At 38.0% G+C, this 25,634-nt stretch overlaps 2 protein-coding genes and 1 non-coding gene across 3 annotated transcripts in view; 1 reads left to right on the top strand and 2 right to left on the bottom strand.

The window, feature by feature from the left end:
- Positions 1 to 1,440: 1,440 nt before the first annotated feature.
- Positions 1,441 to 25,634, bottom strand: part of LOC140975760 (DCC family protein At1g52590, chloroplastic) — a 39,092-nt gene continuing 14,898 nt past the window's right edge. Inside the window, exon 6 of the mRNA XM_073439655.1 lies at positions 1,441 to 1,450. The gene's annotated coding sequence lies outside the window, so the exon portion shown is untranslated. The remainder of the gene's footprint in view (positions 1,451 to 25,634) is intronic.
- LOC140975983 (small nucleolar RNA R71) lies at positions 6,812 to 6,917 on the top strand. Its single transcript, XR_012175119.1, has one exon. It is a non-coding gene; the product is annotated as a small nucleolar RNA R71 (small nucleolar RNA).
- Positions 22,109 to 24,260, bottom strand: LOC140974823 (pseudo histidine-containing phosphotransfer protein 6-like). Its single transcript, XM_073438316.1, has 4 exons — positions 23,972 to 24,260; positions 23,743 to 23,873; positions 23,515 to 23,658; positions 22,109 to 22,404 (listed from the first exon to the last, which is right to left on the bottom strand). Exons 1-4 carry the CDS (start codon positions 24,038 to 24,040, stop codon positions 22,263 to 22,265), a joined length of 486 nt encoding a protein of 161 aa, XP_073294417.1. The 5' UTR covers positions 24,041 to 24,260; the 3' UTR covers positions 22,109 to 22,262.

The following is a 25,634-nucleotide window of genomic DNA, read 5'->3' on the forward strand; positions in this document are numbered from 1 at the left end:
ACGTAAATTAATTAAATCAAAGTTCGGGGTAGGATCCCCTTAATCCCAACAAATAATGTAAATTAGTTACTTGATGTCATAATTAAACTAAGCAAAACAATGTTTGAATAAGAGAAAATAAACTCGAAATACTAGACGTGACGAAATCTGCGAAGAACGGTGTCCGGAAATCTCGAAATCTTCAATCCAAGCACTTGCTCCAAGCTTTTCTCTCCTTCTTCTCTTCCTTGGCTGCTGAATAATGTTGAAATTTCGTGCATAGGGTTACTTGTTGCAGCCTCCCCCTTTCCATGTTGAAAATAACCCAGAGTTGGAAATTTTTCTTTTTTACTCGTGCTTGACCGCCCTAGCGCGACGTCTTCTGTGATGTCGGTTTCTTCCACAGCCTCTCGCGCTGGGGCGGTCAAGTTTGGCCGCCCTAGCGCGAGGTCTCCTGTTTTATTCTTCAGCCTCTCGGGCTTGGGCGGTCAAGTTTGGCTGCCCTAGCGCGAGGTGTTCTGCTCGGCATCTCGTTTTTGCTGCACTCGCGTTGGAATGGGAATGGAGGCAGGTATGCCGGCGATGGTGGGTAAGCTGCGGTGTCGAGGCCCTTGTGCGGTGCCATCCCGTGTATTAGAGACTCCATCGATGACATGTGCGCGCTGTTGACGGTGTTATACTGATCTTGATGGACCGCAAAGGCACACAACTCGTCAACTTTATCAATAATGGACCGTCGGCGGGGCTGTGGGGGTGGTGGGGGTGGTTAGCAACTGCCTCCTTCTCGGGCACCTCTGGGAAGTCGATAGCACGCTTGCCTCTCTTCGTCTTCATCCACGAGTCGTCAATGTGCTTCATTGGTTGTAACCATTCGTCCTCCACATTGACAACTACCCCGGCTCGCACACACAGCTCGGTAATAATAGTGGGAATGAACAGGGCGATGCTCGAGCTGTGTATGGACTGCTGAATCTGAGAAAAGATCAGTCGGCCCACATTAATTGGAAAGCCCTCCATCAGTGCGTAGACCAAGATGGCGCGGTCTTTCTGAACGTCACTGGTATGTGACACCGGCATCAATCGCTTCGATAGAAACGTATACCACATCGCGAGCCTGAACAACAAATATTTTTCCAGAAAACAACTCGTAGTCTTCTACCTTGCCCCTGGGTAACATATGGTTTGCATAATCAACTCAAAATTTGGCTTGGCGATTAACGCCTCTAAAACAGACTCATCAACTACAGGGGTAACCAATAATGCATTCAGTGTGGCCGAGTCGAAAGAGACTAACTTACCCCGTACCATAGCCGCTCCATCAGTCTGATCGGCGGCGTTGGCATAAAATTCACCCACAATTGGGGCTACCGCGGCCTTAGGTTTACCACAGAAAGACTCCCAAACTCGGCCCTCAATATCTTGCAACAAATGTAGCGATCCAGCGGAGAAATCAAAGCCCCGCTCCGGAATGGAGCGCCTATGCACCTTAGCGTGTTCATATCGATTCCGAAACTCCTCATTAACAAATTTGCCTCTAGTATCAGATGATGAGGAAGAAGAGGCGTGCGTTACCTTCGATTTCTTCGGAGCCATGTAGGAATGTGGGTGTGGAGAGATGAGATGGCCAATCCGCGTAGCTTTGCAGATTTGAGAGAAAAGCGGAGTCACTGGCGTGCTTGAGTGGCGTGGGAGTGTATGAACTCGAGTGCATGCAAATCAAGAGGGAGAGATGGATGGTGAGGGCGTTTATTTTTTTCGTTCAGAACTGTCGGTGTGGGGAGAATTTGTGTGCGCGCAGAGTGAGAAGAAGAAGGGAAGGGGATGGCTTTATAACACGAGGCACTGGGGCGGTCAAGTTTCACCGCCCTAGCGCGCTGTGTTCTGGTGAAAATCAAAGTGGTCGCGCTGGGGCGGTCAAAGTATACCGCCCTAGCGCGATGCCCACTGTCCCCAGGGTGCCAGTGAGTCGCGCTGGGGCGGTAGAATAATACCGCCCTAGCGCAAGCTCCTCGGGTTTTTTGAAATTTTTTTTTCCAAAAAATAAGTAAAATAAATCAACTAAAATAACAAAATCGAATTAAGCACAAGATAAGGGGAAGAGAGGTAGTTCTCAATTTATAGTCAAGAGCTTGACTATCGGTCAGTTTTAGTTCGGACTGTCTTGGAACCGGGTGATTCCAAGTTGTGGCTCAATTTCGCCACCTATGTAGTGCTTCAGTCGCTGAGCATTGACCGTAAACGTCCCATCCTTTCCATCTTGCAGTTCTACAGCTCCCGATGGGTATACTTTGGAAATCACAAATGGACCAGACCATCGCGACTTCAATTTTCCGGGAAATAGTCGCATCTGGGAGTTGTAGAGCAGGACATTTTCATCTTCCTTGAATTCTCTTTCGATGATTCGCCTGTCATGGGCCCTCTTTGTCTTCTCCTTGTATGATAGTGCGAGATCATATGTCAGATCCGAAATTCTTCCAACTGATCCAATTGAAGCAGACGTCGTTCACCTGCATCAGTAAAATTAAAGTTCAGTGCTTTTGTTGCCCAGTATGCCCGATGCTCTAACTCTACAGGTAAATGACATGCTTTACCAAACAGTAACTTATATGGTGTAGTGCCTACAGGTGTTTTAAAAGCAGTCCTATATGCCCAAAGAGCATCATCTAACCTCACGGACCAGTCTTTCCGACTGACACCTACCACTTTTTCCAAAATCCGCTTGATCTTTCGGCTAGACACTTCCACTTGACCACTCGTCTGGGGGTGATAGGGGGTAGAGATCTTATGTGTGACACCATATTTGCTCAAAAGTTTTTCAAATAGTTTGTTGCAAAAATGGGTGCCACCATCACTAATGATTACTCGTGGTGTTCAAAATCTATTAAAAATATTTTTTTAAAAAAATTTCAGGACCACTTGAGCAACATTAGTGGCATATGCTTCTGCCTCTACCCACTTAAACACATAATCAACCGCAACCAAAATATATTTTTTTGTGAACGAACTGGGAAACGGTCCCATGAAGTCTATCCCCCACACATCAAAAACCTCACACTCAATGATATTGTTTAATGGCATTTCATGATGGTTAGAGATGTTACCTGTCCGCTGACATTTATCATAGGCAAGCACATAAGAACGAGCATCTTTGAATAGAGTCGGCCAATAGAAGCCACATTCAAGTACCTTAGATGCCGTCCTTGTTGGTCCAAAATGACCACCTATCTCACGGTCATGGCAATGGTCGAGAATTTGATCAAACTCTTCCTCTACAACACACCTTCTTATCATGGAATCTGCACAAATCTTAAACAAAAATGGTTCCTCCCAAAAATAATGCTTCACGCCAGAAAAGAATTTCTTTCGTTGGTGAAATGATATATTGGGTGGTGGTGTGCCTGTGACAAGAAAGTTAGCAAAATCTGCATACCAAGGACAGTGTTTCACCTCAAATAGCTGCTCATCAGGAAACCAATCATTAATGGCATGATCTACACAGTCATTACTAATAAGCTCCAGTCTAGACAAGTGATCAGCTACCACATTCTCAACACCCTTCTTATCCTTTATTTCTAAATCAAACTCTTGTAACAATAAAATCCACCTCAGTAGGTGTGGCTTTGCATCTTTCTTAGCAAGCAAATATTTCAGTGCAGAGTGGTCTGTGTAAACAATGACTTTGGACAAAACAAGATACGAATGAAATTTGTCAAGCGCGAATACTACTGCAAGTAATTCTTTTTCAGTGGTTGCATAATTCAATTGAGCTTCATCTAGGGTTTTGCTTGCGTAGTAAATTGTATGAAATACCTTGTTTTTCCGCTGGCCAAGAACAGCACCAACTGTAGTATCACTGGCATCGCACATGACCTCGAAGGGTAGATCCCAATCCGGTGCCACCAAAACAGGATCCGTCACCAAGCGCTCCTTTAAATCCTCGTATGCCTGCAGACAGTAAGAATTAAAATCAAACGGCACATCTTTCATAAGTAAAGAAGATAGAGGCTTGGTAATTTTAGAAAAATCTTTAATAAAGCGCCGATAAAAACCGACGTGCCCCAGAAAACTTCTAACTCCTTTTATGGATGTTGGAGGTGGTAAGTTCTTGATAACTTTCACTTTTGCCTTATCCACCTCTATTCCATGTTCCGATATTTTGTGCCCCAATACTATGCCTTCTTGTACCATGAAATGGCACTTTTCACAATTTAGCACCAAATTCGTCTCCTCACATCGCATCAACACCACCTTCAGATTCTGCAAACAGTCATCAAAAGAAGAGCCAAATATCGAGAATTCATCCATAAATATTTCAAGGAAAGTTTTTATCATGTCATGAAATATCGCGATCATGCATCGTTGAAAAGTGGCAGGAGCATTACACAAACCAAAGGGCATCCGTCTAAAAGAAAAGGTGCCATAAGGGCAAGTGAAAGTGGTTTTCTCTTGGTACTCAGGCGCAATCATGATTTGGTTGTAGCCTGAATACCCATCCAAAAAATAATAAAACTCATGACCTGCTAACCTCTCTAGCATTTGATCAATGAAGGGAAGCGGAAAGTGATCTTTACGGGTGGCATCATTCAATTTCCTATAATTGATGCACACACGCCATCCCGTAACTGTCCTAGTGGGTATTAATTTATTTTGTTCATTTGTGATAACAGTAATCCCATCTTTTTTCGGCACACATTGAACAGGACTCACCCATTCACTATCAAATATAGGACAGATAATACATGCATCAAGGAGTGATAGTTTCTGCTTTTACTACCTCTTGCATCTTTGGATTCAATCTTCTTTGAGGTTGCACAAGAGGTGAGTACTTGTCTTCCATCAATATCTTGTGCATGCAGACCGATGGATTGATCCCTTTGATATCCGCCACCTTCCACGCAAATGCACTCTTGTGCGCTTTCAAAACTTTCAGCAGTTTGCCTTCCATCACATCTGTCAAATCAGAAGAAATAATCACAAGAAGTTTATTATTCTCACCTAGATAGACGTATTTGACATTTGGAGGCAATGGCTTGATCTCAAGAGTTGGTGGCTCCGCTATGCTTGATTTCTGAGGGGTAAAGTCTCTTCGATCCCCCAGGTCCTCTAATCTCATCCTTATTGGCCTCTTCCATGGATGGTTGGTATTAAGGTATGCCACTATTTCAGCTTTCTCTTTATCCCATTCATCTTCTCTCAATTCAGTAGTGAGAGTGGCTTCCAAAAGGTCCTTAATAGCATTCTGCACATAGTTATACGCAAGCGAATCAAAAGCATCAATCCTAAAACAACTATCAGAATGCAGTGTGTGCTTAAGTGCATTAAATACATCAAAAGTAATCTCCTCTTCCCCCACTCTCAATCTCAACTGCCCTTCTTGTACATCAATTAGGGATTTGCCAGTTGCAAGGAATGGCATCCCCAATATCAACAGCATCTCTATGTCCTCCTCGATGTCAAGCACCACAAAATCTGCAGGAAAAATAAATTTGTCCACTTTCACTAGCACATCCTCAATAACTCCTCGTGGATACTTGACAGATCTGTCTGCTAGCTGTAAAGACATCCTCGTTGGCCAAGGTTCTCCCAACCCAAGTTTCCTAAACACAGACAAAGGCATGAGGTTAATACTTGCACCAAGGTCACATAAGGCTTTATGAAAAATAACATCACCAAGCATGCAAGGAATAGAAAAACTCCCTGGATCTTTAAGTTTCGGTGGGATCTTGTTTTGCACCAAAGCAGAGCAATTTTCATTTAAATTTACCGTCATGTGATCCTCCAACTTTCTCTTGTTTGCTAAGATGTCCTTCAGAAATTTGCATAGCTAGGCATTTGCATCAAAGCATCGGCAAAAGGAATATTGATGTGCAATTTTTTAAATACCTCAAGAAACTTACCGAATTGCACATCAAGTTTTGTTTTTTTCAATGCTGCAAGAAAAGGAGGAAGTATAACAATTTCGGATTGTGCAGTGGGTGCTGGTGTATAGTTAGAAGACTTAACTTTGGATGTCTCAGTCTGTTCATCCGGTACTTGACTTCTTTCCCTTTCCTTGGACTCTAAAACTTTCCCACTCTTCAATTCGATGGCTTTCACTTGCTCTTTTGGATTGGTCTCTGTGTTACTTGGCAAGGTGCTCGGCTCTCTACTTGCTATCATCTTATCTAACTGTCCAATCTGATTCTCTAGCCCCTTTATCGATGTATCTTGGTTCTGGAGTCTAGTTTCGGTAGATGAGATGAACTTAGACATCATCTGCTCCAAACTGGACTTTTCTTCTCTAGGAGGGTCAGATCTGTACATCGGTTGTTTTTCATATGACTGTCCTCTCTGTGGTCAATTTTGACTGTTTTGACCACCCCATGAGAAGTTGGGATGTTGCCTCCATCCAGTATTATATGTGTTCGAATACAGATCATTCCTTGGACGGTTTTGGACTCCCACTTGATTCACTGGTGCCTCGTTTTGCACATAAAAGAGATTGTCATTTTGACAGTCCTTCGCAAAGTGTTCACCTCCACACTTATCACAAAATATCTCTTGAAGACGCATAGCCGTGCCACCCATATTCAAGCCGTCCAATTTTCTGTTCAAGACATCAAGTTGAGCAGTAATAGCAGAAAGGTCAGTTACCTGGTGAACCCCTGCACTTCTCCGCTGGTTGTTCCTTTCAGATTGAGGATGATAGCTGCTAGCAGCCATCTCCTCCAACAACTCATATCCTTCTTCAGCAGTTTTTCTCAATAGGTTTCCACAAGCAGCAGCATCTATCATAGTATGATTAGGAATAAGCAGGCCATAATAAAATTTTTGAACGACTAACCCAAGTGGCAGTTCGTGATGCGGGCATCTCCGTAATAGATCTTTGAAGCGCTCCAATGCCTCATATAAAGACTCTTGCTCGAATTGAGCAAATGTGGTGATGTCTGCCCGCAGCTTCATGGTTTTAGATCGAGGAAAGTATTTAATGAGAAATGCTTTCGCCATGTCCTCCCATGTGGTGATAGAACCTACAAACAAACAATTCAACCAGGCTTTAGCTTTGTCACGTAAGGAGAAAGGAAATAAACGCAACCTAACAGCATCATCAGAAACTCAATTAAATTTAAAAGTATCGCAAATTTCAAGAAACTCTGCGATGTGCGTGTTTGGGTAATCTAAGGCAGATCCCCCAAACTGGACTATATTCTGGATCATCTGAATTATAGCTGGCTTGATTTCGAAGTGGTTTGCCCGCACAATAGGCCTCACAATGCTGGGGCGTGCACCATCCAACGAAGGCTGGGCATACTCTAGCATCGGTATGCTGCGTGGCACCTCAACATGTCTATCTTCATGGTGTTCCTCCTCATGCTCGCGCTCGTGCCTCTCCATCAGTTCCTTAAGTCTCTGCTGAAGAAAAGTTCTTTCAATTTCAGGGTCAAAATGCTCAAGCTCCACGGCAAATGACTTTGGCATGCACTGGAAAAGATACCTGGAATAGAATATGGAGTGTTAGCTCAAGAAAAATAAAACAATGCTAAGGAAAATAACTAAAAATAAAATTGTGAATTAACAGTCCCCGGCAATGGCGCCAAAAACTTGATCGAGCTAAACTTGCACTGTAAAATCCTTAATAAAAATTTATTATATTCAAGCTCGAAATAATCGCAAGTGCACGATGTCAAGTAATAGTATGATGTACGAGAGTACGAGTATCGTTCCACTAGAGACTGTATTTTGCAATTATTATTTCCAATTATCAAATCTTTAACAACGAACTTTGAATGATTGTTTTCCGCTACTACAATTAAATAAAAACTCAAAGATAAAATTCAATAATTAAATAATGAGATATATAATCTAGAATGGTTAATTAAGATTCAATGAAAAATGAATTTTTTGGGAATTTCGGTTCACATACCCCTCGTTATTTACTTAATTCGCTCGACAGTGATTTACGCTTTTTACAGGATTTCCTACACAATTGAACACGCCCTCTCCAGCTATGCCAAACTAATTCTACTCAATGAAGTAATTAAATTTTTTATTTGTTTATAAAAGGTGAATCGCGTGCCGATCTATGAAATCCCCTAGTTTTCGATCCTTAGGACTATAACTATCAACATGTATCCAACTTCATATTTCTATGTAAATTGTAGATCCACGGACTATGCTACTCGTTCCTATCACAAGCTATTCTATCAAACTTGCTCGCGATATGTGATGATTATTAAAGTTAACTACGCTTTAATAACATGATAAAACAATAGTATAATCAAGAATAAATCAAAAGTCGAGGCGTAAATTAATTAAATCAAAGTTCGGGGTAGGATCTCCTTTATCCCAGGAATGGGAAGTGGTTGTAAAAGTTCTGATGGTCTTTGATGTTCTGCCTTCACCATTTGACATGTAAGGCAATTCTTTACGAAATCTGCAACATCACGTTTCACGCCTTTCCACCAAAAATATTGCTTTAAGTCTTGGTACATTTTGGCTCCTCCAGGATGGTTGGTGAATCGAGATCTATGAGCTTCCTCTAAAACTTCCTTCTTCAAAGAAACAGGTATACATATTCGTTTACGATATAGTAGTATACCCTGATGGTTGGTGGTGAATTGGGATCTTGCCTTCCTTTGGTTTCTTTGAGCTTCATCACATTGGGATCAATGTCCTGGTTTTGCTTGATCCTGGTGTTGAATTCTGGTTCGACTCTTAGTCCTGCTAGATGTCCATGGGAAAATACTTGTACCATGATTTTTGGCGTGTATTCCCCAGATTTGTTAGCTTCCCTTCCTTCAATATGGGCTATACTAGCTTTCCTACTCAAAGCATCCGCCACAACGTTGGCTTTTCCGGGATGGTATATTATAGAGCAATCATAATCTTCTAGGAATTCCATCCACCGACGCTGCCTCATATTTAACTCTTTTTGTGTAAATAAGTACTTCAAGCTTTTGTGGTCAGTAAAAATGTCAAAGATTGCACCGTATAAATAATGCCGCCATTTTGCTAAAGCAAATACTATTGCACCCAACTCTAAATCATGAGTAGGGTAGTTATTTTCATGGATCTTTAACTTCCTTGAAGCATAAGCAATTACCTTCCCGTTTTGCATCAAAACGCAGCCCAAACCTTCTTTGGAAGCATCAGTGTAGACCGTAAACCCTTCTGTTCCTTTTGGTAGAGTTAAGACTGGAGCGCTAGTGAACAACCTTTTTAGTATTTGAAAGCTTTCTTTACACCTTTGGTTCCATTGGAATGTATTATCTTTGCGAGTAAGTTGGGTTAGTGGGGCTGCAATTTTCGCAAAGTCTTGGATGAATCTACGATAGTACCCTGCTAAGCCAAGAAAGCTTCGAACTTCGGTTACATTGCTTGGTTGTCTCCACTGCATTATTGCATCTATCTTTGTAGGATCTACTTCAAGACCATTCCCTGAAATTATGCGGCCTAAGAATGTCACATTTTCCAACCAGAACTCGCATTTGCTGAGTTTTGCATATAACTGATTTTCTTTTAGTGCCTGGAGAACTGTCCTTAGATGATGTGCGTGCTCTTCCTTGCTTTTGGAGTATACAAGGATGTCATCGATGAAAATGACTACGAACTTGTCTAAATATGGTTGGAAGACTCGATGCATCAGATCCATGAAAGCAGCTGGCGCATTTGTCAAACCGAACGGCATCACTACAAATTCGTAGTGGCCATACCGATTGTTAAAAGCGGTCTTGGGTATATCTTCTTCTCGGATTTGCAGCTGGTAGTATCCTTGCCTTAGGTCCATTTTCGAATAAACTTTGGATCCTTGGAGTGCATCGAACAATTCGTCAATTTGCGGCAGTGGATACTTGTTTTTTATAGTCACATTATTTAGATCTCGATAATCGATGCATAGCCTTAGCGTACCATCTTTTTTCTTCACGAATAACACATGGGCTCCCCATGGTGATGAGCTGGGTCGTATGTATTTTCTTTCAATAAGTTCTTGTAATTGAATCTTTAATTCTTTTAATTCTGCAGTTGCCATTTGGTACGGGGTCTTGGACTTGGGCATTGCTCCGGGTGTTGGTTCTATAGAGAACTCAATCTCTCTTTGTGGAGGCAAGGAATTGATTTCTTCTGGAAATATTTCGGGAAAGTTTTGAACAACTGGGATTTCAGATACCTTGAGTTGATCGTGTGGCTTGTTGATCAAATATGCTAGAAATCCTCTCCCTCCCTTTTTAATTATAGTCTGGGCTTCTTTGGCAGATATTGATGTTACGGGGAAAGACTCCTCCTTGCGGTTTCCAAATTTTCTGTTTCCCAATTTTGAGAGTTTTACCTTTTTGGAGTAACAATCTAATTGTGCCTGGTGTCTAAACAACCAATCCATCCCTAATATGACATCATAACATTGAATAGGGAGCTCAATTAAATCGGCCATATATGTTTCCCCATCAATTTCTAGAGGACAGTCTTTGTAGAGAACTTCGCTAAGTAACTTATTTCCCATTGGTGAACTAACTTCCAAGATATAAGGTAGTTTAACAGATGTTGTTTCTAGATTGTGAACAAAAGTGCTAGAAACAAATGAGTGTGTCGCTCCAGGATCAAATAAAGCTTTTCCAATTTTTGAAAGTAGAATAATCGTACCTTCAACTACAGCAGTGGGATCGATATCGTCTTCATTTCCTGTGAGTGCAAAAACTCTGGCTGGAATATTGGGTTTTTGAGCAGTTGGAGCTGGTAAAGGCCGAGATTTTTGTGGACATTCCTGAATGCGATGTTGTCGCTTCCACAAACCAAGCATTTCCCATTCTTTCTCCAGCATTTGTTTTCGTTGTGATTAGCTAACCCACAGTATCCGCATCTTTGCATGTTAGTTCCTTTTCAAAAATTTTGTTTTGATGGTCCTTCTTTCTTGCCATGTTGAATCTCGTTTCCATATCTCCTCTTCTTTTGGTTATTTTCGGGGAAATTGGGGTTACGAGATCTTTTTTTTTCTTCTCTCTTAAGGAGTGTTTTGATTTCTGATTCCACTCGTAGAACCTGGTTGACTACGATATTATAATCGGTTACTTCAGATGATAGCGTTGACCAGCGGATCTCTAGTTTTAACCCTTCTACAAACTTTCTCGTCTTCCTTGGTTCGTCTTCCATGAATTGAGGGGCATAGTGGATTAAGCGGTGAAACTCAGCCTCATACTGAGCTACTGTCATAGATCCTTGAACCAGGTCAATAAACTCCCTTTCTCGAGCGTTTCGTACAACTTGGGTAATATATTTTCCTTCGAATTCTTTTGTGAAGTTCTCCCATGTTCTGGGGGTATTGTTTCGGTTCCAGTGATGATCTGTGACTCTCCACCAATTGAATGCAGCAGCCTCGAATTGGTAGGTAGATAGATTTATTTTTTGTTCATCAGAGAAGTTATGAACGGAAAATATCTTCTTGATCTTGGTCAGCCAAGACTCAGCTTGGGTTGCATCCGGGGTCCCTTGGAACCTTGGAGGATTGAATCGAAGTAAACGTTCAAAGGTCCGATCGCCTGTATCCTGGTTCCTTGGTGGATTCTGGCAATACTGAAAGAATTGCTGCATCATTTCGAGTATATGACGAGGATTAGGTTCTTCTTGTGGTATGCGATTCTCTCTACGCGGATTATTTTGCTCTTCTTGACTCCTTGCTTGGTTGCTTCCATTCGAAGATGCCATGATGTTGCTATAGTGGGAATTTTCTTTCATAAATAAGATCTTGTGCACTTACAGTTGGGGCTAATTGATGATATATACGATGACATAATTATTAAACAACAAAAGCAGTCATCATTTATAGAGAAAAATTGATAACTACTAGAGATTTTACCATCCAGTCAGAAAAATTGATAACAGTTTTGCTCTTCTTGACTCCTTGCTTGGTTGCTTCCATTCGAAGATGCCATGAAGTTGCTATAGTGGGAATTTTCTTTCATAAATAAGAATTTGTGCAATAACAGTTTAACCTAATCAATAACAATACCATAATATAATTATCATACCACAAAAGCAGTCATCATTTATAGAGAAAAATTGATAACTACTAGAGATTTTACCATCCAGTCAGAAAAGTTATCACATCAAATAATTTACTAGACCTACTAATACGAGATATCGTTAATTGATACATAAAAAAAAGGTGGTGATTTTTTTTTTTCATGAAAACAATACAACTAATAATCAAAGTCTAGGACAACTCCTCAGTGGTAACAGTCGACTCGGCGACAGATGCAACCTCATCATCTGATATCTCGATGATAACATTATCAGCAATATCTCCAAGCAAAGGTAAAGGTTCCTCTCCCCAAAATGGTCCTAGCTGCATTATCAATGGCGGATCCTTAGGAAACTCCTCCGGGTCAGACTCGTACTCAGGGTCTGTCAGCCACCCATCTTCCTCTAAAGCTGGTGGTAATGGGGGTAACTCGGGCTCCTGAAGTGGAAGAACTGGTGGATCAGAAAGAGGAACAACTGGTGGATCAGCAAATGGAATGACTGGTGGATCAACTGATGGGACGACTGGTGGATCAACATCTAGGTGGTCGGTATGAATGTTGCTAGGTCCTGCTCCATCTCGAAGGATGGTAATACTTGCTAACACTGGCTCTAACCCATAAATAGCATAGTCGAACATAGTACGAACTTGAGTAAGAATATAATCAAAATGAATCTCAGAGTAATACTCTGCTCTGTGCAGGGCTCTCACCTCTCGATCAACAAACCCGTGTAACTCAGACAGACTCAAAATCATCATATCTCTTTCATACACCGCTCGACCTATGTCACCCCTATAGGGTGGAATCTGTCTCATTAGTGCATCATCCAAGGGAGTGGGATAATACTCCGGAATCCCCATGGCATCAAGGTGTCATCTATAAATAGCTAACTGGTTCCTCATGTCTTGATTTTCTCTCGAGTTAAACGATAAATCTCCTCTTCAAAAAAGACTCGATCAGTCGCCCTAGCGGCCCTCACTCTATCACTGTAACGCCCCGAAAATTTAAAGGTCCACGTAAACCACATGCATTTGAGTTATTAAATTCTTTTGTATTTTTAATTAAATGTATTAATTGCATTAATTAATTATGTTTTGCATAATTGCATGTTTAAAATATATTTTTCTACATGATTGCATTAAAATGTATTTTTAAAAGATATTCGAGTTGCGATCGAGGAACGGAGACTGAGGGCTGAGAAAAATAGAAAATGTTTTTATTAAAAAATTATTTTTAATTATTTAAAATATGGTTGATGCATTTTAGTATTTTTTGAAAATAAAAAGTTTTGAGGTGATTTAATACGCCGGGACGTAAATTTTATCAGTGTTGGTTTTTCAACGAAAATATGAACTTTTTGACAACTCGGCTAATAAATTCACAAACTTATTTAAGCAAAATTATTTTTAATATTTTATTAAGTACTAATGGGCCTAATTAATCTTGTTAGTGGGCTTAAGTTATCATTAGTACTTTAATTGATATTTAAAGTGCAATCCACCCCATATTTTGACACACAACTTCACGCCTCACCTCTTTAAAAATCTGAAAACTCTTTCTCAAAACATCACACGGCACACACCTTTAAATTCACGAGAAAGTTGCAAAATTTCAAAGGAAAATTCAGCCAAGGGTTCGTGTCATCGTTCTTCGCAATCGTCAACGTAAATTCGTGCGTAAATTACGCAAAGGCACGCCATACATCTCCTTTTCTCATCTATCACATCGTATTATCGTTTTAAATATCGTGTGCATGAAAAGCATGAATTTCTTATGATTATTTTCGGAATATTGCACATACATGTAATAAATTCATGAATTTTGATCCAAAAATTATGCTAAACATGTGTTAAGGGGCTGCCATCGATAGGGTAATAATATGGATTGGTCTATAGCCAAATCATGATAATTATTGAAGGACATTATATACACTGGAAACCGTAGGAAAAGAATAAAGAACAACCGTGAGTTTCTCTTGGAGTTTTATGTGCTCTTGTGGTTCAAGTTGCACGGTGGCTTTGCATGGTGCTTAGGGGTTCGACCAGGTCTTGAGGAGGGTTCGGTTGGGACGTGGCTAGGTCCTAGGAAGAGTCCTAGAATGGCTAGGACTCGTGGTTCAGGCTGGGGAAGAGTCCACGAAAGCTAGGACTCTTCCGAAGCAATTCACGCGCGCAGGAGTTCAGGAAGAAGAGTGGCCCACGGTTCAGGGTGGGCGCTGGCTAGGTAGTCCAGTAGGGACTAAGGACGATGGGTCAGGGCTAGGACGGGGCCTGGTGCAGCCAGGGCTCGTGGTGGCTCGAGGGAGATGAGGGCCGAAACCTTAGGAACAAGAGGAAGGTAGCGCGCAGCAGCTGGTGGATTTCAGTTGGTTCGTGCGCGAGTCTAGTGGCCTGGGCTGGTATGGGCTGGGTCTGGGCATGGTCCAGGGTTGGTTAGGGTCGGCTGGGCTCGGTGGTGGCTCGGCTGGAGGTGTCCTAGGTTGGCTAGGAGTCCTAGATTTAGCAAGGAGTCTCACGCTATGCACTTACAGAATTTGGGTCAGGTTCCAGGTGGGTTTTTGAGCGGGCCAGGCCGGGTTTTGGGCTGGGCTTGCACAGTAGGGTCCCTAGATGGGTTGGCTAGGTTTTGGTTCAAGGTGGCTCGGGCGTGGCTCGGGTAAATTAGAAGATGGCTCGGTGCGTTCGATAAGGTGTCAAAAACGAAAATTTAAGAAAGAAAAATTGATCCAAGGGTCCACGTGGGTGGCTCATGACTTGGAAGGGTAGAATAAATTCTAAAAATGTTATGTTAAAAATTTGGGATCAAAATAATGAGTTTTGGAATTTTCCGGGATTTAATCGCCGCACGAAACGCTAATTAACGAGTTGATTGAAACGCCTAGTTTTAAGCTTTATAAAATTATGAAAAATTATATTTAAACTTAAATAATTATTAGAAGTCTAAGTTTTAAGTTTTGGAATTTTATATTAAGTTTTGGGGTAATTCGAGATTAAAACGCATTAATACGTTATATTTAAAGATTAATTTAAAAGTCATAGATTAAAGCTAAATAAAATTATGAGAAAATTTATGTAGGCTTAAATAATTATGTGGGACATGTTAGAGTCAATGAAATTAATAAAATATCAAAAACGGGAAATTTTACGTCCAGGGGTAAAACGGTCTTTTCACACCTAAAAAGTAGTAAACGTCATGGCAGTGCCCTGAATGCTGTTTTATGTGCTAATATGATTATTTTCTATAGTTATGGATGCTTATGGAATTTTAAATGTTAAAATGATATTTTAAACGTTTATGGGATTTTATAAGTTAAAATGATATTTTAAATGTTTAGGGAATTTTATATGTTTATGATTTAATATGTCAAAATGTTATTTTAAATATTTTGAGGTTAAAATGATTATTTTTAAATGTTTATGAAATGTTCATGATTAAATTATGATTTTTAAATGTCTATAGGATTTTTATGATTTAAGGAAGACATTTAAAATACATGTTGCATGCTTGGTTTCAAAAATGAAAAATGTTATGTTACTCATGATTTTTATAAAGTGATGTGAATGAAAAATGTTGAAGGAGGTGAAGTGATTGTGACTAATTCGTTAATAATGGCGATGTCGTGAGGGTGATGGTCTCAGTGGGAGCCCGACGATCGTGTTTCCATTATTGCGAATATGAGGTTATGAGGTTTGAGGAAGAATGGGAATATCGTGAGGGGAGAAGGCCCCAGAGGGAGCCCATTTATGGGAGAAGGCCCCAGAGGGAGCCCCGACGATCGTATTTCTATTCGATCATGTTAGGCCAAGGCTCAGTTGACCGGTGAGAGCGTCGCTGATGTCCCCGCCGCCCAGTACTGTGGTTATATGTAGATGGATCCATCGATCATGTCATGTGAGGAAAGTCACAATTAACGATCTGAATTCAACAAAGGAAAAGGAAAATGTTTATGATCATGATAAAAGGTTTTATGTCATGTTTTAAGGAAAAAGAAAAGGTTAAGGTTTATGTTATGCACGTCATGAAAATGTTTATGTTTAAAGTTGATGCATCATTATGAAAAATTTTTTATTTAAAGTTCATGCATCATAAAAAGGTTTACGAAAATGTTAATGTTTTAAGTTTATGCATCTTCATGAAAATGATATTTTAAGTACAAGTATTTTTCACAGTTGCATGTGATTTTATATGTATTATTTGTTATAAAGATTATGGTGTGTTGAGTCTTTAGACTCACTAGGTGTGATGGATGCAGGTTATCATGATAATGCTAATGGAGGTCTTGATGGTTGATCCGACTGGACTGAAGGTGCACATGACCCGAGGACCGACGCTAGTTTCCGCATATATGTTATGATTTATGTTAAAAGATTTTATGACTTTTATCATGATCACGAGTGGTTTTTGAGATGTTACAATATGGGCTATACTTTTCAAATGTTATTTTTAGGGTTCGGCCGAATGCTATGTGAGGTTTTTAAAAAAAAAAAAAATTTCTAGCACATTTTAAGAAAAAGAAAGGCAGACGTTCCAATCACAATCCTCAACAATCTGAACAGTAACATGGTCGGGATAATACGATAAACCTCGATCTCCAGGCGTGAAAGTCAAGGTCGGGGAATCTGTGCGGACATAAATAGTGTCTAAACGACCTCCTTGGCTACTGGTAGAGTCGGACATCTTGTGATAAATTAATAAATTTATGGAAACAATAATTAGTGACTAGCATATATTAAAAGAATTATAATTTTTTTATATATAACATTTCTAGGTAACCTATCCTAGCCTGATGCGGCTCTGATACCACCTCTGTGGCACCCTGTCTTGAAACTGGACCTCAAGGAATGCCACATTCTCTAATAATACCTCATAAGAGAATTATGTCTCTTTAGAAGTATCACAGGCAGTAATACGAACTATTAAATATCTTTATTAGCAGAAGCAAAACGTACAAGTACTAGTAAAATACGATAAAGTTTTACATGTCCAAACTAACATAGACGATAAGAGTGACAATGACGTAAACATTTCAGACAAACTGACTCATAGACTAAATGACTTATTATGCCTTCCAGCAATTTATTCCATACAATAACTGGCGGATCATACATCGACATTTCTTTCTTTATCCAAATCCTGGTTACCTGGCTCTGGAAATTACAATAGATAAAGAAAAAATAGAGAGGTTAAGTCTTTAAGGACTTAATGAGAATTAAATGAAGGTAAATATGATATTCAAATTCGAAAGAATGATACAATAGACAAAAAGATCAACATCCGACTATATGAGTATACAAAAATAATGGTTATTAAAGAATAACGAGCCAAGTGAACTAATATACCCGGACCAAAGTCATGACTTTAATTGACTCAATCTCCAGACCAAAGTCCGTTGTCCAGGGCTCTGTTTTGGTCAATCACCTTATCATTCAGTCATTCAATCATTTATTCGATGATTAACCAAAACTTCATTCAGTGGAAGCTTGATAAGAATCACATTTAGTATGATGATATTACAATGAGAATGTTACATTGAAGTATTCAATCATTTCAGAAAGGTAGTACTGGCATGAATTAGGAGTCAGTAGGATAGAAAAGGACATTCAAGATGGGACTTATTTCATATGCATCAACGCGATTCAAAGATACAAAATTTATGCACAGGCGTAAGAAATCAATAATCCGTAGTGAATATCGTTAAATAATATAATATATCATATCAGAATTTCCAGGCCAAATGCCAAAGGCTATATAGGAAGAACGATAAAAGTAAATTCCTCACCTTTGAGACTTACTATAGATGAGAGTGAGAGTTCCAAGTTCAAGTCAATCCTAATGACCAATGTGATTATCATTAGTATAGTAAACACTTTTTGATATAGATTACCCCTAAATTTTTACCAAAATAAAGAATATAACTTTATAAACTTTATTTATTGACTAAAAGTTCATAAAAAATTATTTTATTTATTTAATATTTCTTTGTCAAAATTATTTTCTAATAGTCAAAACTATCTTTAAAATTTATAATAATTAATATTTGACTCCAAAAATTACAATATTTCCTATAACAACTCTTATTATAATATTAACTGAAAAAAATTCAAAATAGATAATATTTGAAATTATTTTATCATTAATCGATATATATAACATTTAATATATAACTCACAAAAATCATAATAAATAATTTGTGTGTCGAAAAATTATAAAACTTCATAGCTACTTCCAATGATATATTTTTTTCAAGTATTGAAGGCTATGAACATTTATACAAAGGTTTATAAGATCATATAGATAGTAAATCATATCAAAAAATCATAGTATTTTCCTTTAAAAATTCACAATAAATGCAATACTCATCCAAAATTTACGAAACTTGTACAGTAGCCTAGAATCATACCAAGAAACGTTCGGAAAATGAAATTTCTGTTTTTCACCGGCGCGTGCACCACACACGCCGATGCCGGCGGCGCGTGGCCGGCGTCCGGCCCGCGGCCACGCTTTTTCCAGCAAATGTAAAATACTATTTCCTACAACTCTTATGTTATACGTTTTCTGAAATTCTCAGCCAAAACGTGCCAGAAAAGGAAAAACTAGTAAAACTCGTACCTTGACTTCGGCTGCCGGAAAACACTATTTTCGAGGCCGATTCCGGGAAACCAAAGACATGAATGAGAAGTATGGCATACAATAAACAACTTTTGTGTTTAAACTAAGGTGAAATATGATAAAGAAAAGTACGAAAAATGGGAGTGAAAACAGTACCTGAAAAACGAGTTTTCCGGCACTATTCCCTTCCCGGACAGTAGCGATTTCTGAATTTTAACGAAAAATCGGCTGATGATTTTTTTGACACCTCCTTTTGTGGTATATTTCTGGGTAAGTTGAGAGTGTCGTGGAATTGTTATAGAATTTTTGGAAGGGTTTTGGGTATATAAAGACATTTTTTGCCCCTTTTCTCTACTTTTTGAGCTATAAACTCTCACCACTCCACCCTATATTAGACCCACTCCTTAAACTCGAAAATTCAGGCTGAGAACTCTTGAAATTCTTGAGGTGAAGGGTGTATTTTATAGGCAATGATCAAGCCTTATCTCCAATCTATGATGAACAAATCTTGATCACCGGTTGGGCAAGAAGGGAGGTGGTGTGTTGGTTAAGCAACTATGATGATGGTATGTATGTATGTATGCATGTATGAATGTGTATATATAAATATAATATATTAGTTATTTCATTCATTATTATATTAATAAATTTTAGTAATAAAATATAATATATGTAAATACCATTTAAGTTATGGGGTGCTACAAAATCTTATTTATTTTGCAAAGATTTCACATAGTTAAATCAAATCTCATCAAATTCCACCAAATATCAATCCCATTTTGAAATTCCATCTTTCCAAATATTAAAAATGGTATTTTCAATTTCAAATCCCACTAAATCCATGATTCCAAACATACTCTAAACATACACACCAAAAGTTACACAAGATCATCAATTGTGAGATTTGGAGTGCTTAGAAGACTCTCAAACAACTTGAAGAAATTCAAGGAGTTGTTCAAAGCGTTCTTCATATTCAATGAATGAAGGTAACATTCGATCTATTTTTTTCCGAATCAAATATCATGTTATTAAGTTTAAAACATGAATAAATTTATTACAACAAAAAACACACAATATTGCTCCAATATGATATATCATGCAACCGTACTTATATTTCCCCAATCTATCACTTTTTTATCTTGAAGATACACACCATCATCACGAGCATACCAAAGGCATTTGTTCGACCGGCATGTTGGAACCAGTGTATCAGTAAATGATATGAAACGTACTTGTTTCGACCCCCACACGAAATGGCAATAACAACCCTTTGGGTCCCCGGGAAAACTGCAAAGATCCCAGAAAACAAATTGGTCGCGCTTGAGATTTTTTTGTTGAACAACTCCATCTGTGCAAAAACAACTTGTTTGTAACGGCGTCGGATCTTGAGAGAGACGGTTGAACACGAAAACTCGGTAATGATAAAGGATGGAGCATACGGATGAGTCGATTCTAGTTGATTGAACGACCACAGCCATTGAATAAAGGAAGAACAAGAAGCTTCCCATACCAAAATATCTCATGTTCAATAATACAAAATTATGAGGTGCGATGTATTTTGCAGATATTTATAGAGTTAAAAAATATAGATTATTTAATTAGGAGAGAGAATCTTAATCTGATTTCTTTCTTTTTAATTGAAAGAGAATTTCAATCAGAATACTGATGGTATGAACGAATACAAAATAATATTTGTTCGAAAAACTTAGAGTAGGTCTCTTGTGAGACGGTCTAACGAATCTTTATCTGTGAGACGGGTCAGCCCTACCGATATTCAAAATAAAAAATAATACTCTTAGGCTACGATTGGTTGGAAGGATAGGATAAACTAATTATTAGTATGTAAATGATAAAGAAATTGATTGTGGTAGGATTGTAATATATGGTGTAAAATAATATTATGTTTGGTAAGATTTTTAAGTGTAGGATAATTTTGAATTTTTTGATGAAAAGACAAAATTACCCTTCCCCTTCGCGGCGACGGCGACAGTGGCGGCAGCGGCCGGCCGGAAACAGCCGGGGGGGCGGCGGCCGGAAACGACCGGCCGGAAATGTCGGCCGGCGCCGGAAGTGGGCGGCCGGCGGTCGGCCGGTGGCCGGCAGTCCGTCGGCGACGGGCGGCGGCGGGCAGTGGTGGTGAGTTTGAATATAAGAGAAGGGTAAAATTGGAAAAATAGGAGGTATTAAGAGTTGGATAAATAATCCTAGGGGGTGAGGAGGTATTATTTTAACCTACCTAATATAACCTAATCATTCATAAGAGGTATTGACTTGGTTAAATAATCACGAGTACCAAACAGCTGACTAAGTAGGATAAAAAAAATAATATCCCCTTATCCCCCAAACCAAACGCCCCCTTAGCATAAAAAGTAATATTTTTTCATGGATGACCCAAATAAGATATCCGTCTCACAAAATACGCCCGTGAGACCGTCTCACACAAGTTTTTGCCAAAAACTTATTAGTAATTAATGTAATAAAGTTTTGATCACTGTAATAAGAAATTCAATTTTTGTAAAAAAAAGTAATTTGTTGAAAAAAAAAATTCAGACCTAATGGATTTATTCTACAGTAAAAAATAAAATATGGTTCAATTAATTAAAATCTCGTAATCTTCTCACAAGGGAATGCTATCTCCAAAGAAATAAAAATTGCGACCAATTTGCACGGAATGAAATAGCTTGTAATGCATATATTTACATATTGTGAATCCTAGTTGTTTAAAACTGTTAGGCATTATTTGGTACATGGGATAAGGGTAAGATTGATAAATAATCCCACTTATCTCATGTTTGGTACCTTTTTAAAAAGCCCATGATTGATAAATAAATTTTGAGAAGGATAAAACATCTTTTTTAAGAGGTGTGATAATTTTAATAGAATGATAAAATACATTAGAAATGACTTAATTACCCCCAATTTGAATGCATTTAAGTTAATGTTAAATGTTTATTAAATACATACATATATACAAATATATAGATACATATATATACACATAAATATATATATATATACATACACACATGTATATATATGTGTGTGTGTGTGTGTGTATTGTGTGTGTGTATATATAACGTAATTTAAGAATTGAGATATGCAATTACAAGATCTTGATAACAATGAAATATAAGTTTGTGTGATAGGGATAATTTTGTCATTACAATTTAATATATAAATTTAATCACTCTTGTTAAAATCATACCAAACATTCAACATATTATCTTATCATTATATTTATCCTTGATTTAACATTATACTACATATCCCTTACTTATCATATCCTATGTACTAAACTGTACCTTAGGTTATTAACACAAGAAAGATATCATCTCCTAAATGATTTGTTCGCTGGGTGGTGTAATCTCCTCTTGAGTTTATAAGACACTTTTTATTAGTTTAATATATATAATATTAACAACACTTCTTACTCAAATGGTATTTATTATACACTACTAAAGAGAAGTCATTAATGTTTTGATTTTTTGACGTTACAATTCGAACACTCGATACTCGAATCTCTGGTAAAAAAATCCCACAATGCAAACATTAGAAAGGCTATTTTAAAGAAACTAATTAATGGTGGGGGGGATATCTTTTTATTGATTCTTTGGAGATCGCTTCAGCACTTTTTCCCTTGGTATTAAAATGCATGATCTCCTGCTGAGTGATATTTGTGAGTTAAGTTGTAGGGTTATTTGGCTGCATGGGGTATCTGATTGCTGATGCCAGGATTCTGTGCTGTTCAATCTGAAACAGTTCATGCAGTTTGCTCTTGAGGTAGCAGTACTCGTGTTCCAAAATTTCCAATGCTCTCAAACACCTGGCAATACCAGATCAATGTATCAGTTCTTTCTGACAACGTACGTAGTTGCCAAAAAAGAAAGTGAACTCTAGTGGAACATCATCTTTCATGGTAAGAAAAATGTAAAGATATGTATAATTCTGGTAGATGATGTAAGAAAAACGTGACACATGTTAAAGAAAAATCGTGTACAAATCGAAATTGGCGACGACCAAGAAAATTTAGATGCGTACACGCTTCTCCTTCTGAATCTCGGCTCCCGATACATTCATCGATGGTATGAAAAAACGCCTATAAATAGAGACGATTGAGGTCCCTAAGCACACACACCTCATAAGAAATATACACCATCTACAGAGATCGTGAAGTGCTTAGAAGGCTTCAACCGAAAGAAATCAGAAAGCTTCAACAAAATTTCAATGGCCGGAGGTAATTCTCGATTAAGCTTCCGCATATTACATATCATGTTTATATATACGTAGAAACATGATTTTAAGAAAAATATCTAAAATTTGGTATCAGAGCCGTGATACCTCAGCCTTGAAAATTTTGTTTTCATTTTCTGAAAATTTGCTATCAGGGAAAGTTTTACGTAAAATTTGAAGTTGAAAATTGGATAAAAAGATATTAAAAAACTTACCTGAGTATTTTGTTCTTGGTTGCACCTTAAACTTCTTCCTTGAAATTTTTAAAAAATTGGAGATTTTTTTTTTAAATCTTCGGAGGAGATGAATAAGAAATTGCTGAGAGAAAGAAGACGAAGTAATAATGCATTTCGAATGAATTCTTTCTGATAACTTAATTTAAATGAGCATGGCCCATGTATAGAAGTTGTCGTTGAAAGTTGGTATCATTCACGTGAAATGCTATGCAAATTTTTATTTTTTTTTATTTTTTTTTTGTGGGACCCACACAATTTAACATTTGATTACAAAGTGTCGGTTATAATTTTTTTAAAANAGATGTATCAGTTCTTTCTGACAACGTACGTACGTAGTTGACAAAAAAGAAAGTGAACTCTAGTGGAACACCATCTTACATGGTAAGAAAAATGCAAAGATATGTATAATCTGGTAGATGATACTTGTAATAATAGGAGTATTTTCTAATGCACAAAGAGGGAACAACCCGGGTCTGTTATTTTGCTGGGAAATGGCACGGAAGGCAACGCATACATTTCGAACTCTTTTGGCACCAATGCTGGAACTGCTCCCCACCAGCTGATTCAAATGGATTCCTATTTTTTTGTAATCCAACAACTCTATATCCACCCTAAACACATACACATAAACAATAATTTACACAATACCCACATTCAAGAATCAAATGACAACAAGGGATCGAATTAATACGTACAGCAACTCTCTGAGGTTTCTCAAGAGTTTCTCCGTCTCGTGAAAATATATGTTGACCACCTCAGAAACGAAGTCCGGAGACGATTCATCTTGCAGCTGTTGCAACTGCAAGAACTGCTCGTCCAACACTCCCTTACAAACATCAAGATTTTGAATACAGTTCAATCATACATGTATACTGAACCCAAGAAAGAATAGATTTTGACGATGAGTCAACAAAGAAAATAGACCTGGTGGAAGAGTAAATTGAGCAGCCGGTTCATGTCGGCCCGTAACAGCTCCTCATTGAGACCCAACATCCACAGCGGTAGACCCGTCTTGTCTGGTTTCTAAATTTGAATCCCACAAGCCTATTTACGCAGAACAAGTCAAAGATGAAAAGAAACGGAGATCACGTACGATCAAGCTTTCGTTCTTCTTTTCACCTTTCCTCGAGGTTTATTAATGGAGAATTTGCCGTTCTTCGCCAGTTTAGGAGTTGGTTACTTGTGGTGATGTAATTGCAAGCTAAGGGGCGGTTAATTTAAAGAGTGGCGATGGATTATAGCACCGAGTTAATGATTTAGTCTGGCATATTTTAGTCGGTAGGGTATTTGTATATTGATTAAAAGGTCTTGTGATCGAATCCTATTGTTTCGGTCTTCTCAGTTCAGTTTGTTGCACATAATTTATAGGCAAAAACTTGTTTGATATGATCTCACGGGTCATATTTTGTTAGATGGATCTCTTATTTGGGTCATCCATGAAAAAATATTATTTTTTATGCTAACAGTATTACTTTTTATTGTAAATATCGATAGGAATTACACGTCTCACAGATAAAGATTATTGAGACCGTCTCACAAGAGACCTACTCTAACTTATAAGTACAATTTACTTGATCAAAATAGTTTATAGATTACTACGTTGATATATAATAAAGGTTTTTATTTTAATATAAAAACATGTTTCTTAATTTAATTTAAGAGAAAGTTGGTGAAAAATCCCCAATCAAAATATTTCTTTGGGTTCACTCCCTACCCACAAAATTGTGGTACTATGTCATACAAAATGTGGTACACTTCATGTGAAAATGTGGTACTAAAAAAAGTAATCAGGGAGTGAACAAAAAAAAATCGACGACTGGACACTGAAAACCAATTTCTCGTTCATTTAACTATCCCACATTAATTAAATTAAATTAATTAAATTAACGTTCAAATTATATTATAGTGCAGGAAGTTATTAGCAGGGGTAGGGGGCGTGGTGGAAATCGAGATGAATGTGGGGAATCTACACGACCAAAGTTGGTATTTAGTCCTTTCAAAATTAGTGGCAGCTACTATGTTAGGATGTCTCCAATTATTTTAGTAAAATGAAATTCCATTTCAAATTTGTATGTTGGTAGTTTATATTTTATCTAGATTTGATAACAAATGTTGTCAAATTTAAATACTCTATATTTAATTTTTTTTATATATAAAAATGTAATTTTCCGAAAGTGTTGATATTACACCAACAAACTATCTTGCAATACCACGTCAGAATCTCAATGAAAATACCTAAATTATATATTAAAAAAAAGAAGAAAGATACAAACGTAAAATTGATTATACATATAGAATCAAGAATGAAAAAAAAGATATAAGACCAAAAATATAATTTTTTCGTTTACATATATTCAAGTATGAAATAGTTATATAAGAAGTATTTGAGCTCAATGTGATCAAACTTGGATCTAAACCAGCTCCGAATTCAATTCTAGAGCAAGTTAAAGCTTCACCGGTAGAATTTTTCTTCAAATCAAGGTCGTGTAGGGGAGTGCTCGACTTTGGTTAGAATCAATATTGTGGGGACCCGGACGCTAATCATGTTCTTAATCATCATTGGGACTATTTAATCAGTTCTAAAACA

Source organism: Primulina huaijiensis, chromosome 4 (assembly GCF_012295235.1).
Source record: "Primulina huaijiensis isolate GDHJ02 chromosome 4, ASM1229523v2, whole genome shotgun sequence".
Taxonomy (NCBI): Eukaryota; Viridiplantae; Streptophyta; class Magnoliopsida; order Lamiales; family Gesneriaceae; genus Primulina; species Primulina huaijiensis.

What these genes read in the sequence shown, in the direction of transcription:
- LOC140974823 (XM_073438316.1), bottom strand. Translation starts at nt 24,040, where the DNA reads ATGTTGGGTCTCAATGAGGAGCTGTTACGGGCCGACATGAACCGGCTG. An exon ending in TCAATTTACTCTTCCACCAG is followed by an intron (nt 23,874 to 23,971) that starts GTCTATTTTCTT and finishes GATGTTTGTAAG; the next exon opens with GGAGTGTTGGACGAGCAGTT. An exon ending in CAGCAAAATAACAGACCCGG is followed by an intron (nt 22,405 to 23,514) that starts GTTGTTCCCTCT and finishes TGGTATTGCCAG; the next exon opens with GTGTTTGAGAGCATTGGAAA.